Source organism: Phragmites australis, chromosome 18 (genome assembly GCF_958298935.1).
Source record: "Phragmites australis chromosome 18, lpPhrAust1.1, whole genome shotgun sequence".
Classification (NCBI taxonomy): Eukaryota; Viridiplantae; Streptophyta; class Magnoliopsida; order Poales; family Poaceae; genus Phragmites; species Phragmites australis.
Window position 1 is genome coordinate 7,342,393 of NC_084938.1, and position 16,084 is coordinate 7,358,476.

The 16,084-nt window shown below is 41.5% G+C and overlaps 2 protein-coding genes across 2 annotated transcripts; both read right to left on the reverse strand.

The window, feature by feature from the left end:
• Window positions 1-1,779: 1,779 nt before the first annotated feature.
• Window positions 1,780-6,246, reverse strand: LOC133898512 (preprotein translocase subunit SECY, chloroplastic-like; the record flags this gene model as incomplete). The annotated part of the gene is given in 9 exon segments (XM_062339237.1): window positions 1,780-2,182; window positions 3,117-3,280; window positions 3,397-3,520; window positions 4,368-4,457; window positions 4,544-4,808; window positions 4,862-4,896; window positions 5,007-5,392; window positions 5,838-6,013; window positions 6,122-6,246. Coding segments are annotated over 9 exon segments (1,596 nt in total), but the record flags the coding sequence as incomplete, so codon positions are not given.
• A 3,722-nt stretch (window positions 6,247-9,968) lies between these two features.
• On the reverse strand, window positions 9,969-11,919 carry LOC133898513 (protein NUCLEAR FUSION DEFECTIVE 4-like). The gene is made up of 3 exons (XM_062339238.1): window positions 11,548-11,919; window positions 10,580-11,463; window positions 9,969-10,458 (listed from the first exon to the last, which is right to left on the reverse strand). The coding sequence occupies exons 1-3, from the start codon at window positions 11,917-11,919 to the stop codon at window positions 9,969-9,971; spliced, it is 1,746 nt and encodes a 581-aa protein (XP_062195222.1).
• Window positions 11,920-16,084: the final 4,165 nt, after the last annotated feature.

Sequence of the window (16,084 nt, forward strand, 5' to 3'; positions counted from 1 at the left end):
ACTTCATGAGGCTAATTTAGAGCCTTTTTGTTTACATGTTAATGGCCAAAACTAAAATTGCTTGATAGACACGGCTGATATCTAATTGTCTGAATAAATGATTAAATATTTGTAGTTCGGAGATAACGACAAACTTAGCACTTGTGCATGGTCAAAAAGGAACCTTAGAAAATTTGAGGAATTCAACTTCACAAATATAATGAATAAAAGAATCAGTGGTACACAGAATGTGCTCTGGCAAAACATGAGCTTCACAAAGAACCAATTATTAGATAAAGCCGGACAACAAGTAACAAGACGTTTATACCAAATTTCATATGTGTAGTGCAAACAAAACAATGTTAAGCATATGCAAAAAATAGAATGTCAGCTAAAGTGGATTTATCCAACATTCCTAGAGGCTAGAATGTTGTTTTCTCAAAGCATAGGGTAGCTTAGCAAAGTGACTATATTTTCGACATTCTTGTCCAATACATAGATGAGAAATATGCACAAAAGGTAAGGATTCCAGTAAGCACTTTAGTATTTAACAAAGATGAGCCAATATTCAACTACTCACCTAGTCTCAACATTTCTCCCTAGTCTCAAGTCTCAACCACTCACCTAGTTATTCAGTTTTCCAAGTTGTGCCTGTGTTACCTTTTCAAGTCAACTGAAATATGGAGTGAAAAAAACTCCATGTAATTTCAAAATCTTCAATTGTCGACATGCCAGCTGAAGTGATGATAAAAATTAGGCAGATAACACAAATATTTATGCAACGAATTGTAATGTGGGCAGCCACAATGTCAGCATAAATTACAGAATATTCATTCATCCAATGCAAAATGAAGTGGCTACAATATTTCTATCAGAGAAATACTTCTTTTGACTGTTGTGGGGACACTTAACATTTGACATATGCATTTCTACACTAACTTATGGATTTTTGACAATTCCAGCCTTGCATCACCCCAGAGTCTAGACATACCATCAGGTTGTATAGTATCAATAGCAGCTTGTCTATAAAATTTGTTTTGACCTGTTGATGTCACTTTTCAGACAAATGAATATAGCCTCCTTTTCTAAATAGATGTCATTACAAGATTGCCTCAATGTTCAGGAAAACACAGAACAGGCAGCAAGGAAAACCTGACTGATCGGCAGACGATGACTCGGGATAGCAAATAACCTGCATTCATATAGTCAAATGATGTAGGTGGTAAACTTGGTAATCAAACAAATGATGATCTCACTATGTGTTAGCTATATCTACCAAATTTTCATAATCCTCTCATCCGTCAATAATCGTTTCAGGGTTCTATTGTTCATAATGTTAACTTAGCTCTTGAATAATGGTTCAATGTATGCATGTTGCAGACAAGAACAATATTAACAAATCTGATGCCAACTTCACATGTAAGATATATGAAAAGATATGAATCCAAATAAGAAAAGTTTGCATGAGTAAGCATTGACGTTGAACTGCAAAAAGCAGCCTTAGTCACTTACTAATAAAATCTCAAGATAAGAAACCTAAAAAAATAAGAAAAGAGGTATCCTTGTATGCTTGATGGGAAACACCAGCACTCCAGCTGAGTGGAGTTGCCAGTTGCCACCCTAAAAAAACTCTAGTGGAACTGCTAATAATATGTGCAAGAAGTGAAACAGCTGAGTCCAAATCTCCAACCCTTATTTATTCTCTGTCTACCACCCTTTCTCAATAGGGAAGGAAATCGTAAGTCAAGTGCCCATTTCTGAGGTACGGAATCATGTTAGATCAATCAGCAACATGAATGCTGGATAATAATGAGCATCCACAGCTTTAAGATTTGAGTGTTTTAACATGTTAGTATACAGTGGAAACAAAATAAGACCCAAATGAATAATAACAAAATGCTTAGCAGACGACCCAATACTCAATTGTACAAGAAAAAGTTAAGTACAAGTTGAAAACGACCAGTGAGATCAATCATTGGTCAAAACGGTTGACATCATAGAACTCGATGTTCTTATATTTCTGAGAAATTATTTCTGCCTGAACTTTCCGAGCTGTGTCAGTTGCACATCCAACTAGGATGAGCACTGATGTTCCAGCAAATCCCCGGAATGCCGTCAAGTGAGATATTTGTTCAACCACAGATGGTCCAGCAGCTAGAACAGCCAGAAAGGCAGATCCTAGGACAGATATACGACTAAGAACCTGCAGTGACATATAACTACTCAGTACAACATATGGGAGAGATAGTTCGCAAATCCACAGCTGATGCAATTCTTGTCCTCCTATATTGTGCTTGTTTGTGCACAGTGGATTTCAGGTTTGCTTGGCTAACTGGTTTGAAATATTAAGTGTACTTGAATTCTGTTGACTGGGTTTATTTTATTGAACTTGAGGCTTCTGCATCTGTTTGTCCAAGAAAATATGCGCTGGTAATGTTAAATCTTCTTTCCGCATACATAATATATCTAGTTTTGTGAACTAGGAAGGCCCAAATATTTGAAAATGTCAAGTGTGAGGTGTTTGTTATTTTCCCCTCCCTTTTCCAGTACTAAGGTTTCATTATGATGAGAAATGTTGTCCAATTGCTTAAAACAGCATTCAACATTGCAACATATAAGACTAGCTCTATGGATATAGGATGTTTGACCAATGGCAATTATAGCCAATAACCAGTGGCGGAGCTTGGTCGTAAATTAAGAGGGAGCCAACATTTATAAGGGGATGTACTGCATAAGAAAGGGGTGGCCATTTCTAAGCTTAAGTAGCATTTAACCATAAAGCCTAATACTTTGACTAAGGGACTACAATATTGTGGGGGGCCTCTCCGCCCCTGCCAATGACCAATGGCACCATCTTTTGACCAGCCAGTTATGAATAGGATATAGGATATTTGTGTTGGCTTTTCTGAGTAACAAATGGCTTAAAACAATCAGCCCGAGTTCAACATTAGTTATGATATTGCAAACAAACACATGAATAAACAATTTTCATCTGCAGAACTTCAAGTTGAGGGGAAATGCATCAGATTTCAAGTTGTTTATCGATCTTTCATATCACAAGAATAAAATAATGAGTTGGAACATGTGCATCAGAATTAAAGGCAAGCATCTCTTCTAATGTAAGAGTAACAACTCACTGTTTTAATAAACGCAGCTGTACTTTTTCCTGGCCGCACAAGCGGTATTGAAGCGCCTTGCCGCTTCAATTGCTCACTAAGATCATCAGGATCCAATTGAAGAAATGTGTAATAGTAATTGAAAAAGGCTATAAGTAATACATTAGTTGGAAGATACAGAGCACCTAAGCCAGAAAAATAATAAAATGAGATTAACTTGTGAATAAACAATTTATGGGTATCAGCATTCTCCCAGTAAAAGCAACAGTTTTCAAATGAACTATAAATCTAGACAGTTTACCTCCTGGATTAAGGGCTACGGCAGCCTTCTTAAGAAACTCTAAGCCAGTGAATCGTGCCAATGTACCAGGCAAAGCCGGCGAAGATGTAGAGAATATGATAGGCATGACACCAGAACTGTTGACCTGCTCATAATAGTACTGATGTGATTACTACATCCTTTGGTAATTTGCAAGGTTGGGCAAAAAGAAGTGAAAATCAGGGCAATTACATGGACTTTGAAAGATAGAACAAGGGCAGGGAACAAAGAAAAGTATTTGTGGTCCGACTTCATTAATTTCCTAATGAAGAACAGGCAACATCTGTACAATCTAACAGGCTCTAATTCTTTGTTGGGTCACATCTGCAAGCACATTTTGGTGAAACGCTCTAGTCCAATTTCATACATATGACATCTAGATTTAGATTGTTAATTTGACCTCTCAGACATCATATAGCCTCCACAACAATTTAACACAATTCATTAAGCAAACATAAGGAAGTCGAATCTGAACATTAAGCATTGAATTGTGAGTCACTGAAGTGAAGATTTAGAAGCAGCTTTGCAACAGACTACAGCATTCTTGAAAACAACACATAGTTTTTCGCACCAACTTTCGGGAGTACTCGAATGAATATCATGGAAAGTGATTCCTATGACATGTGCTGTAAATTACCTAGAGCAAATTCACACTTTAGCATAAATTTGATCACATCCAAGTTACAGGTAGTTTACAAATACAGAAATACTAAACATTTCACGTCAGGAGACACACCAAAGTGTCAACTTAAAACTAAAGCCGCCCCCCCTCAAACAAAAAAAAGTCCATTCAGACTCGTGCACATGAGTCAATGACCCCATTGCTTCATTGGAAAAGGGGTAAAAGGTGCCTTGAAATTGTTGATGGACTTATATTTGTAAAAAAGTTAGGAAGGCTAGATGGTTTCATATTTGGAATCGGAGGGAGTATGCAGTATCATTGTATCAAAAACCTTAAATGGTAGATATGCAGATCGCTGAAGACCGCCAGTTCGACTGCTGTATCGAGAAGCATAATTCAGTGGTATTTTCCGCTCAGCTTCCTAAAATCCTCCAAATGATCTGAGTTAGGCTGCTAGCACATTGAAAGAAACTCTGAACATATATTGATTAATGAAAGCTCTCTTACTTGGACATAGACGATCCCAAAAACTAAGAGAATGAATGACAATATGATTGTGAGAAGTCCAACATAATTTCCATCTTGAAATGCCTGTGCAACTGTCTTCCCAAATGATGCAGGCAAATACGATATTATACTTGTAAATATAAGAAGTGATGTTCCATTCCCATGTTTCAGATCAGATATTCTTTCACCAATGGTGGTGGTAAACACTGATCCAAGTGTCAACAATGTCATTGATGTTAGAACCCATTCTGTGCTGAAGTCATTTTTGAAGCATATTCTTAAACAATGTCATTTTTTAAGTCATTTTTGAAGTCATTAACATAAGGACGGAGATAAAAAACTTGTCCAATAGCCTGCAAGAAAGATGGAACCAGCATCATGACATGAAAAATTCCTAAGAGTTTTCACTTTTGAAGCAATATCTTAAAAAATTCAACCACTCGAACATTTCCAAGAATCTAACCTGGACAATTGCAAAACCAACAGATGCATATCTTGTATACTGAAGAACCTTTTTTCTTCCTGCTTCCCCTTCTTTTCACAGAAGGTCTTGCAATTTCGGGTAAAGCTGGGCAAGAAGCTGAAACACAATCTGTGCATTGATAAATGGAACAATGCCAAGAGAGCATATTCCAAGCCGGCCGATACCTCCACCGGAAAAAGAATCTAAAGTGCCCAGTAGGCTGTTCTGATCAAGATTCCCAGCAAAAGCTTCCCGGTTTACTCCACCCAAGGGTATATACACGCCAAGCCGAGACAAGGCCAAATAACCAAGGAGCTTCAGGAACTTCCCAGGTAGAGGGCCCTTGAAGAAGTCACCAATGTCAATTGAACTATCCTCGATTGCAGCTGCTCAAAAGGTAGCTACATGGACTAAAGCACATTTTAAATAGCAAAGCTTAATTGGCTAAAGTGGATTCCAGCAGAACCATGAACAAAATAAATCATAGACATCTAAAGCTCAAACATTAGCAGTCCGAGAGGCACTGCCTAGACAGTAGGTCAAATATTTTTTTTTTTGCAATAATAGGAAAACGTAGGCATGATTTGAGCTAAACAACATAAATTTTATTAATAGGGCGGAATGTTAGGGAAGTCTTGAGAAAATTCTAATAAACAAGATCCTGTGTTTAGCATTTTGCTGGAAAATGGAATCTGGATTAGTGGTCAAAGTTTTATAAGTTTGAACTACAACGCATTGCGCTAACTTAACCCACTTCTGCAGCAGCCTTGAATGATCCAATCGCAAAGAATTAACAGATAAAAAGAAATGTGTGAACTCAGAATCGGCAACCTGCTGCTCCTCGGCCATAGGATGTCTTCTCCTTCCTGGCGCCGCTGGAGCTCCCGAACACCGGCGACAGGATACCAAAGAAGTAAGACAAGGGAGACTGGGAATCAGACCTCGACGGACCCTCCTTGTAGAGCCCTAGCGGGTCGAAGCCAGGGCCGGCCGTCTCCAACGTGCACCTGCAGCAACGAAGCGGAAAGAAATCAATCGAAATCAATAACATGGTGTGACAAACGTGGGCTCAATGACTGTACGCTCGCATCCAGGATACGAGGCGAAGTCGCTACCTGGGGGAGCAGGCGACGGAGATTCGCTTTCCTTGAGCTGCAGCGCGGCGCCTCGGGAGCCAGAAGGAGGCGGTTGCTGCTCTGGTTAGGGGACGCGGCCGTAGGGGAGCGAAGGGAGGAGGTAGGGGGGTAGGTTAGAAAAAAAATTTATTATTTACTTTATATAATATAATATTTATACATTTATATACTAAGAAAAAATATATATATATATATATATATATGATATTGGAATATAACGGGGAGCGGGGACGGAGCACCCTGTCCCGTCCCCATATGAGTTCACGGGAGACAAAATCTCTCCATCCCCATCCCTTAATAGCGGAATTCTCTATGGAGAATCAGGGATAGGGTCCCCATTTACATCCCTAGAGGCAGCATTGCTACGGGGTCGCCGTGGCCATGGAGATGCAGGGACGGAGAGGGGGAGGGAGGAGATTGTTGTGTTAGTCTATTTGAGCACTTTAAAATAATGATAACTCTATCTTCCGATGTTAATTTCGTTTTCTCCGTTGTCTTATCCTAACAAAATGATATCTATATTACATACATTTCGGAGACATTTTATGTTCACCGGCAAGTTACATGCAATGTAGCTAGCAACTTACATGTAAACTTAATAATGATTTCTCCACATAAGTTGTTACAAAATATTTTAGTCAAAGTTGCTAACTCAGCTGAAGTTGCTACAAATTCACCATATAAGTTGTTACAAAATATTCCAGAAGTTGCTCCTTAACCATAACATAAGTTATTACCATATGTTCACAAAATGCATCTCATCTGAAGTTTTTTTAACGAATATATCATCTGAAGTTGCGACCAAGCATTCATTAAAGTTCTTATGCAACACGCAACAAAGTTGTATATTATCTTTGTTCTCAAATAGATGTCATTTAGGGATACGTGTAATTAAACTTTGAAAACTTTGACTATTAATATACTTAAAAGCATTAAGATTTATCACATAAAGATGTTATTAGTAGATTTGTCGTGAAAAATACTTCAAATGATTATACTTTTAGTAACTTTCTATAACTAATACTTGAAAAAAGTAATAATTAAATATATATATTGGAGACCATGTTAATATCCTAAACTCAAGTAAAAAGAATAGAGATAATAGTTTCAACATAAATTGGTACCAAATTTCCCACTAAAATTGATACAAAACATACGCTAAATAAATGCATGCATTGAAGTTCTGAAGGTGCTACTAAACATGCATTGAAGCAGCTACCTAATACTGATTAAAGTTGTTATCTCATATGAATTTGCTACCAAACATGAATCGAAGCTTTTACGTAGTCCCATGTGAGTTGCTTCAATTTAGTAGCTATTTGGTCATTCAGGTGTAGCAACTCTAGTAAGAAATTTTAATAGTAACTATGTACGTAACTTGCTAGTATCATTATGCATAACTTGCTAGTACAAATATATATTTTCAAAATATGTGTAATATGGTCTCATTTTCTAGATTTCGTTGAAAAGAACACAATGCTACAAACACAATTGAAAATGGACACTCGGTGAAAGAGTTATGAACGTTTAAAGTAGATGTGATGCACCACTAGTACAACAATGAAATATAATGCTTGTTTCATTACTGCTCATTGAAGGATCGAGATGACAGTCCAGAGGCGAGGTGAATAGGTATTTTTTAATTTTTTTTAAAAATAAACTAAAACTTCATCTTAATAAAATTAATTACAAAATTAAAGCTACTCTAAAGCAAGCAATAAGATACAATCCTATATGAGATAAACATAACTAAGATTAACACTAAGCAATATATGAACTTGCAATAAAGTAAGCAAATATGCGAAATAATTGAAGGCAGAGAAAGTCAATGTTGTTTCCAAAGTTCGGATCCTTGAGGGGATCCTACGTCTCTATTGATGGGCTCGATCACACTTGAACTGGATCTCTTTCAACTATTTTCCTCTTGAGATTGTACAAAGTACTTCTCGACTTCCTTGTGGCATTTCTTTTCTTGTAGAGGCGAAATCCAGCCTTCACAAATTTTATCATGATGCACCACAAATGTGTTGGTGGCTCGTGAGTGACTCCTAACCGTCTAAGAGTCCTCAATAAATAAATGCAAGTGAAGAAACTTGAAGATAAAACCTAGTGCTTAAAGATTAACTCTTTTTTTTTCTAGCACTCAAACTCTCTTTTCAAATCTCTCTCAAAGGATGAAACACTTTCTTAAGAGAGGAGAGTGATTTTTGCTCAGAGATGTGCTCATATTTGAAATGGGCAAGCTAAGGGAGTGGAGAGGGGAAGGGGTGTATAAATAGACCCCTTCAAAAACTAGCTATTAGAAATATTTTCAGTCCACATCGGAACTTTCAATTCACACGATAGGAATATCTGATGTATGTAAAATAACAGTTTTGAACTTCATTCCCCAAACCAAACCTGGTAAAAACAATATATCGGAACATCCGATGTAAATGGATCAGAACATCTGATCTAGGAATTTATTTGAAACCGAGAGTCCTATGTTCACGAAGACCGGATGTTCTGACCTAGTGGAACTTTTGATACAATATTTTAAATCAAACCCGAGAACCCCATGTTGGTGAAAACTAGAGGTTCCGATCCACATCAGACCTTCCCATGAAAACATCGGAACACCCAATGTTAAAAATAAATTGCAATGCGAGAACCCAGAATTCTCAAATTTCGGATTATCCGACTAGATCGGAGCATCCGATGTAGACATCAGAACTTCCGATTTCACAGAGAAGTATTAACTCGATGCCCGTGTTGTGAACTTTGTGTCTCTCTTTAAACTAAGTGTAGATCTTTTTTAGCACTAAATTCATGACTAAACTACTGCGTTGCACCTCTCTTAATAGTTCGGTAGTTCTATACTCAATTTCAGAAATAAAAGAGTAATTTAAAAAAGTAAAATCGTTCGTCGTCTTTTTTCTTCAATTTTTAGGGGTCGTCAATGTAACGATGCTTTCGTCAATGTGACTTTTACCAATATAAATACTCATTGAATATATTAGTCTCTTAATTGTTTATCGTCAATCATCAAAACCTACTTAGAGGATTTAGATGTACTTTTTTTAATGACTTGGATGCACTTTCACTCATGATTACACGGTAACTTCCTAAAAGCGGCATCTTTTTTATCTTCTTGTGATTAAGGAAAATCACATGCGCAGTGGATGCCGTTCACCCCGTACCTTGCGTTGTGTGTGCACTCGCCGGTGGAGGGCCTGCGGAACGGACATGACGACGGGTCGCGCGCTCTGCTTTTGCGAGATGGGTCGTGCGTTAACGGGATCCTTCTTCTATATATGTTTGATGCTTTTATTACATGTCCGTGATCAAACATTCCGAATCTTGTCAAGTTACCAGGTGTTTCTTTAGATTGGTTGTTTGCCTAGCAAGTGTTCCTAGATGCATTGAGGAAGCTGCACACGAGCATCGGTACACTTCCCATACTTTTTTTTTAAAGATATACTACCAGAATTAACCACTAAAGGTCTTGACCTTCTGGGGAAAAAAAGAACATTTTTGTGCTGTTTGATACAAAATCTTTTGAGAAAGAGGGGGAATTACCATGCAAAATTTTATATGACACTCTTTCTTCTTGTTAAAGAATGATACATATACATGTGAAGTCAGGTCGACTATTCCTTTTCCTCTGGAAAAAGGATATCAAAAGGCAAACCATATCCCCTGGCCAGGTCAAAAACATACGTGCACACCTCACCTTCACTCCAAGAACCATTTCGGAATTCGGACACACCACAAAAGCCCGATTAAATCCAAATCTCGAAACTTAACAAAGACACAACAACGTCTCAACAAATCTTGAAGCAATGTCTCAATGCTGCTGGGAACTGTTGGGTAGCCTGAACGACCCGCCGGAGTACAGGTTGCGGTACACCGGCCGTATCCTCGCCGCCAAGACCAGGCTCACCGCCGTCCCCAGCGCGCAAGCGCCGGCCAGCACCACGAACGCGACCTTGAAGCAGTCCGGCCCGAGGCACGCGTGCGGAGCGTGGCCGGGGCGCCGCTGCCTCGCGGCCTCCTCGTCGTACAGCCGCCCCGCGAGCTCTTCGGAGAACAGCAACGCACCCAGCGGGTTCGCCAGGGACATGAGGTTGTAGAAGAGGCCGAAGTTCTTGAGCCCGAACAGCTCGGAGGTCGTCGGGATCATGACGGCGAACTGCGCCCCGTAGCAGATGCCGATGATGGTGGCGCAGGCGTAGACAATGCCGGGGCCGAGGGCGTAGGCCAAGCAGAGGTAGGCGACGGCGAGGATGGTCTGCGTCAGCGCCATCCATATAGGCCGGGGTACCAGCAGCATTGACCTATGTCACAAAGATTACTTGTACTTGTTAACTACCTCGATCGGAGTTTCTAATATTCAAGTGACTAAAGATTTGTTACTTGTCAGCTATATATGTTTGTCACAGTGCGTGAGCATACCACACAAACTTCTCTGAGATTGCGCCTCCGCCGAGCCGACCGAGGAAGTTGCCAAGGCCGAACAGGGACAACAAGATGGTTGTGTCAGCGATGCCTGCGGCGGCGCCGATCTGCGCTAGGTTGTTCAGCACGGTGACTCCGGTCCCGACGCCGATGAAGTAGCCAACCCACAGCAGCCAAAAGTCGGCCTTGACGAGCGCCTCGGCGAGCTCGAAATCTTCTCCCCTCCTTGGCCGCCTCTTCCTTTTCACTACTGCTCCCTCCCCTTCCGCCAGGAGGACGTCCACCTTGTCGGAGTCCTCGTCGGCCGGCGCTGCGTCGGATGGAATCAGCAGCGGCTCCTCCTCGGTCGACGACGGCGTCTCGACGCTTGCCGTGGCGTCCGTCCGCGGCGGCTTCGCTCTTCTGAACAGCGTCATCTTCACCGGAATAGCGAGGGGCGCAAGAAGCAGCAGCGCGGTGACACCGAAGAGCGCGTAGCTTGTGGCGTCGGATAACTTGACGACGCTGCCTAGGACTGTCGTCCCGACGAGGTACGCGCCGAGGACGACACTCGCGACCTGGGCGAAAGCGAAGTGGCCGTCCTGCATGGCGTCCTCCTCGTCCCCACCGGCACCGAGCGCCGGAGTGCACGGTCTCACGTAGTACATGGTGGAAAGGCATATCACGGGGAGGCCGATAGCGAGGAGGAGGAGGAGGCTCGTGGGAGAGCGGTGGAGCACTCCGGAGAAGATCTGGGTGAAGAGCGCGGCGCTGAGGCCAACGTAGCCCTTGAGGAGGCCGGCGACGACGCCGCGACGGAGCGGGAAGTTGCGCATGTTGGTCACCAGCACGGCCGTCACGAACCATGCGTTGCTGTTGGTCCCGATCGCCAGTGCGATCCACAGCTGACATATGTGGCATGGGAAGAAGTGAAGAACTGAAGATTATATATCAACAAAATAACCAAGATGGCAATAATTCTGATTTACCAGCCAGTAAGGCATGCCGAGCACGGTCCCACTGACGGCGAGCCAGAGCGCGCCGAAGCCGAGGAAGCAGAACGCCGCGCCGACAAGCAGCACGAGCCAGGGCGCAAGGCTGTTGCAGAGCACCCCGGCGACGACGCCGAAGTTCTCTCCGATGTCGTTAGCAACGCCGAGCATGGCGAGCTGCCGTTGGTTGTAGCCGAGCACCGACTTGAGCGCCGGCGAGTAGAGCGGGAACGTGTACGCGTTGCCCGCAGCCATCTGCACCCACACCGCCGCCGCCAGCCCCACCCATGGCGGCCGCGTCCCGGCCTTCACCTTCACGTTGCCGCTCGCCATCTTGTGCCGACTCGCTGGTGCTGATTCCTTCGCCATTTCATCAAGATGTGCGAGGGCTTATATAGGCATGCACGTTCATTAGCTGCTTCTTGCCGTGATTGAGACCATGGCGCCAGCTGCTCACTTCCTTGCGTTTAGCTAAGAGGCTCATCATCTGAAAATTTCAAATCATTTGACCAGTGTTGTTTTGATTAATTCGTATTAAAAATAATAATGTCAAATTTGCTATCTACATCCCAGGGGATGATTGATTTTTATATTAGTATTAACTGACTTTTACATAGTTTATTCATTCATCCATTTACTTAGTTTATGAGACCCTTGAACGTTGCTTGGTGTTCTGCTAGCTTTGCAAATTCAATCAATAATGTACTACAGTACTTATATATATACTATGTTCTGGATTGGTGCTTCGTGTATACAGATTAATTCGACAAATTCTGCTACCTCTGAAGACGTGGTGACAGCAGATGGCTTGGAAGGGATTAAGCAATATACTCTCTCCATTTAAAAATGTAATGAGTATTATGTTTAGAAAAAATCATACAAAATAAAATTTGATCGTTAATTTCTCTTAAAATATATTATCAATTACTATAAAATTAACAATATATTAAAAATACTTTGAAATATAATTCTATTAAAATAAATTTTGTATACTAAATATATATATAATTTAACTAAGTATCGGTTAAAACTTATAAAGTTTGATTTTTTTAATAAAATGTACCTTACGTTATTGAACGGAGAGAGTGTATAAATGTTACTTGTCCACAGGAACTTCGCATATCGAAGTGTTCAATAAATACTTTATCACACAGTCTTTCTCAAGAACGGGTACAGTTCATTGTTTATTATTTGACAACGCTGAAATGAGTGATTTTTTCGCTTAAAACTGTCCAAAATACAGCTTGAATAATGATGCACATCGTTCGAGAAAAATCCTTGCAAGAACAGGTACAAGATCTTGTCCAAATACATCTAGCTTCGTGCATTCCCACATTCTAAGCAAGCAAGCGTCGTTGCATGGGCGTGGAAAGCAGGGCTGCTTTCTTCGTAAATATTTTGTAAAAGTTTATACATATCAGAGGAAAATGGATAGATTAAAATTTAGTACAATATTCTTCGGTGGCGACGTCAAGAGTCATCGGGACGGGTCAATTGCGAAAATGAAGAGGTACAACAAAATTGGTTCATCTTACATTACACCTTTTTTGTGGCATATCGGACTGCTTGGGATCTCCTCAAGGCTTGAGATAGGATGTATCTCTTTTGCTAGCTAACACTATATGTGTCCAATTTAGACAAAAAAAAAGTGAGATAGGATATATGATGTGTGATATCTGTCTAAAGTATGAATCACTACGAGAAAAACGGAGAAAGAATATGACCTGTCACTTATATCGCCTCAGGTTGCTATAGGGTATAGACCCGTAACAGATATCAGGTAAAATATGACGGGTCATAATATTATCCGTCATTTATGATATGAGTGACGGGTAATTACTATATCCATCACTTATAATATGATCATAAGTGATGGATCTCCCTGCACTAGTCATAAGTGATGGGTTGTGTTATGGTCCACCACTTATGACAAGTAATAAGTGACAGGTAATATTATCACCCGTCACTTATTACATGGATCTGTTTTAAGAGCTTGCCAACCACTGTGTGAGTGAACAATTACTCAATAGTGCCACCCGCACCGTGCTGGCGATTTTCATCAGCTCCGCTAGAGATTTTCTAATATCTTATTGATTTGAAGTTTAAATTGGCGCTAGATCTTTGAAGTTTTGCATCTCCCCTTTCTTCTCATCTAATCCCTATTTGGTATATTGTTGTGCTTTGAGTTACAATTGGCTATTTTGCATATTTATCCAAAATCTTAGTACAATGAGTTGTATTTATGTTAGATTTGATGCTAGGTTTGTCCGATCTACCGCGAGATGCCACATATCTAGTGTATTTATATGGAATTTTTAATCGCATGTTTAACCATGAAATTAAGATAATTATTAATGAAGAATGAATGTTTTTACATTAATTGTAGATGACGGACAGAAGTTGGATGTACCTTGAGATCCGGACTTATCCGGAGTACCTCAGCAGGGTAAAACATTTCATCTGCCTTGGCGGATCTGAAATATCGTGGTAAAATGATAATGTATTGTCCATATTATGACAGCAAGAATGATAAGAAGTTTCTAAAACCAGACAATATACATGCACACTTGGTCATACGTGAATTTAAAGAGAATTATATATGTTGAAACAAACATGACGAGGAAGGCTTAACGAGGGAGAGATGGACCGGACCTTCCATGCCGACAGTGTGGATCAAGGATTTACACCTGGTAAAATGGATCATGATCTCAAGGATGGGGAATGTAACACCCTAATTTTTTTTCCAATTCTAAAATTTCTCAATATTTGTTAAAGTTCAAAATGAGTTTAAATATTTTTAAAGAGAGAAAACCCTATTTTATATGAAAGAAGATATAAATGACATAGGGTATAAGTGAATATTTTGCATTCATGCTGAATTAGGCAAGTAGTATTTTATTTGATTTTGATGAATTTATTTGAACAGTTTTTGCCTGGATTTTGAATTTGAATTTGGATTTTGAATTCATAGGAAAAAGAAAAAGAATAAAACCTCTACTGGACTGTCTTTTTCCTTTTCGGCCCAGCCTCTCCTCGGCTTCGGCCCAGTCGCCATCGACCTCCCCTCCCACCCGGGCCGCCTGCCTCGGCCCAACTCCGCACACCAACCCGCGCGCCGAACCGCTCACCCTAGCCGCTGACATGCGGGTCCCACATGTCAGAACCTTCTTCCTCCTCAGTCGGACTCCGACATAGACACGGGAACGCGCCGGCCGTCATTTTCCGTTCAAATCCGAGCCCAAACCGGACCCGAGAACTTCTAGAAAGCAGTCAAATCAAATCCCCGGGATCCCCTCTACCTTTAGCTGGCCTTATCTCTAAGGAAATCGCGGATTTGAGCTCGGATGCAACTCCCCGCCGCCGTGTCCGAGTCGATCCGCCGTCGCCCTGGAGTCCTAGCGCACCCCGCCCTTCCGAACCCGCCTATATAGCTATCGTCAACTCGTCAAAACCGAGCCTTCTCGCCGAGATTCATCTCGCTGCCGACGCCATAGCCGCCGCCACTGCACGAGCTCGCCGCCCCGCCGATCCTGAGCATCCCGGAGCCTTCCGAGCCCACCATCGGAACCGTGTGACCCACCCGAAGCTTTTTCGGCCCTCGCCACCGCTGATAGATCGCCGGAGCGCCCTCTCCGACGAGTTCCCGAAGTAGCCGCCGCCCCCTTCCGTCGCCGACCACCTTCCCGTGCCGCGCCGCCCTTGGTAAGCTCCAAAACGAGATCGCCGTTACCTTCTCATCGTGTTCCTCCGCTTGTCGTCGTTATCCGAGGTCGGCGACGAGGTTAGCGCTTGTCTCCGGCGTTTCGCCGCCGTGCCCGAGCTCGGCTCCGCCGTGAACTCCCTCCTCGTCGGTATCCATCTGTCCTGAGCCGTCTGATCTAGTCCGCACGGCCCAGATTAGATCACCATTTATACCCCTTCGGCCACCAATCCCATGCCGCCACCTGTCCACTTAATCCAGTTAGCAATACCTTGCCACCTCATCTTGCCACGTCGACATATATGCTGATGTGCCATCCCTGTCACCATGCCACGTCAGCCAGAGCTACCCAGTCAGTAATTCAAACCTTTTTCAGTATAAAAATAAATCTGACAATTCCTTTAATTGGTAATTTTGCAATTTAGCCCCTGAACTTTTCTGAAATAACAAAAAGAGCCATATCTTTTTGCAGTTAGGTCCTTATACATTTTCATATTTACATTTAGGTCCCTCTATTTTTACAAAAAGGTCCCTAAACTTTCTGTTAATTCAATTTAGGCCCTTTTCTTTTTCCAGATTCACCCGTAGACTTGTTTTAGCCCTAACTTTTTTATTGTAACTCCGATTTAAGCGATTCTTGCGCCGATGGATTCGTTTTTCAATGTTCTTTCTTTTTAGCTAGTTTTTTTAATCTCATTGTTCTTTTGTTTTGTACTCTGTTCTTAGTGTATCTTGTTTGTTTGTTTGCCGGTGATTGTGCGATTAGCCGATAACATTCCGGATCAATTTGAAGAACATCAAGACCAGGAGCAATAATACACTGAGCAGCAGCAA

Coding starts and splice junctions, on each gene's coding strand:
- LOC133898513 (XM_062339238.1), bottom strand. CDS start 11,919: ATGGCGAAGGAATCAGCACCAGCGAGTCGGCACAAGATGGCGAGCGGC. Junction 11,464..11,547: donor TCGGCATGCCTTACTGGCTG/GTAAATCAGAAT, acceptor CACATATGTCAG/CTGTGGATCGCACTGGCGAT. Junction 10,459..10,579: donor GCAATCTCAGAGAAGTTTGT/GTGGTATGCTCA, acceptor TTTGTGACATAG/GTCAATGCTGCTGGTACCCC.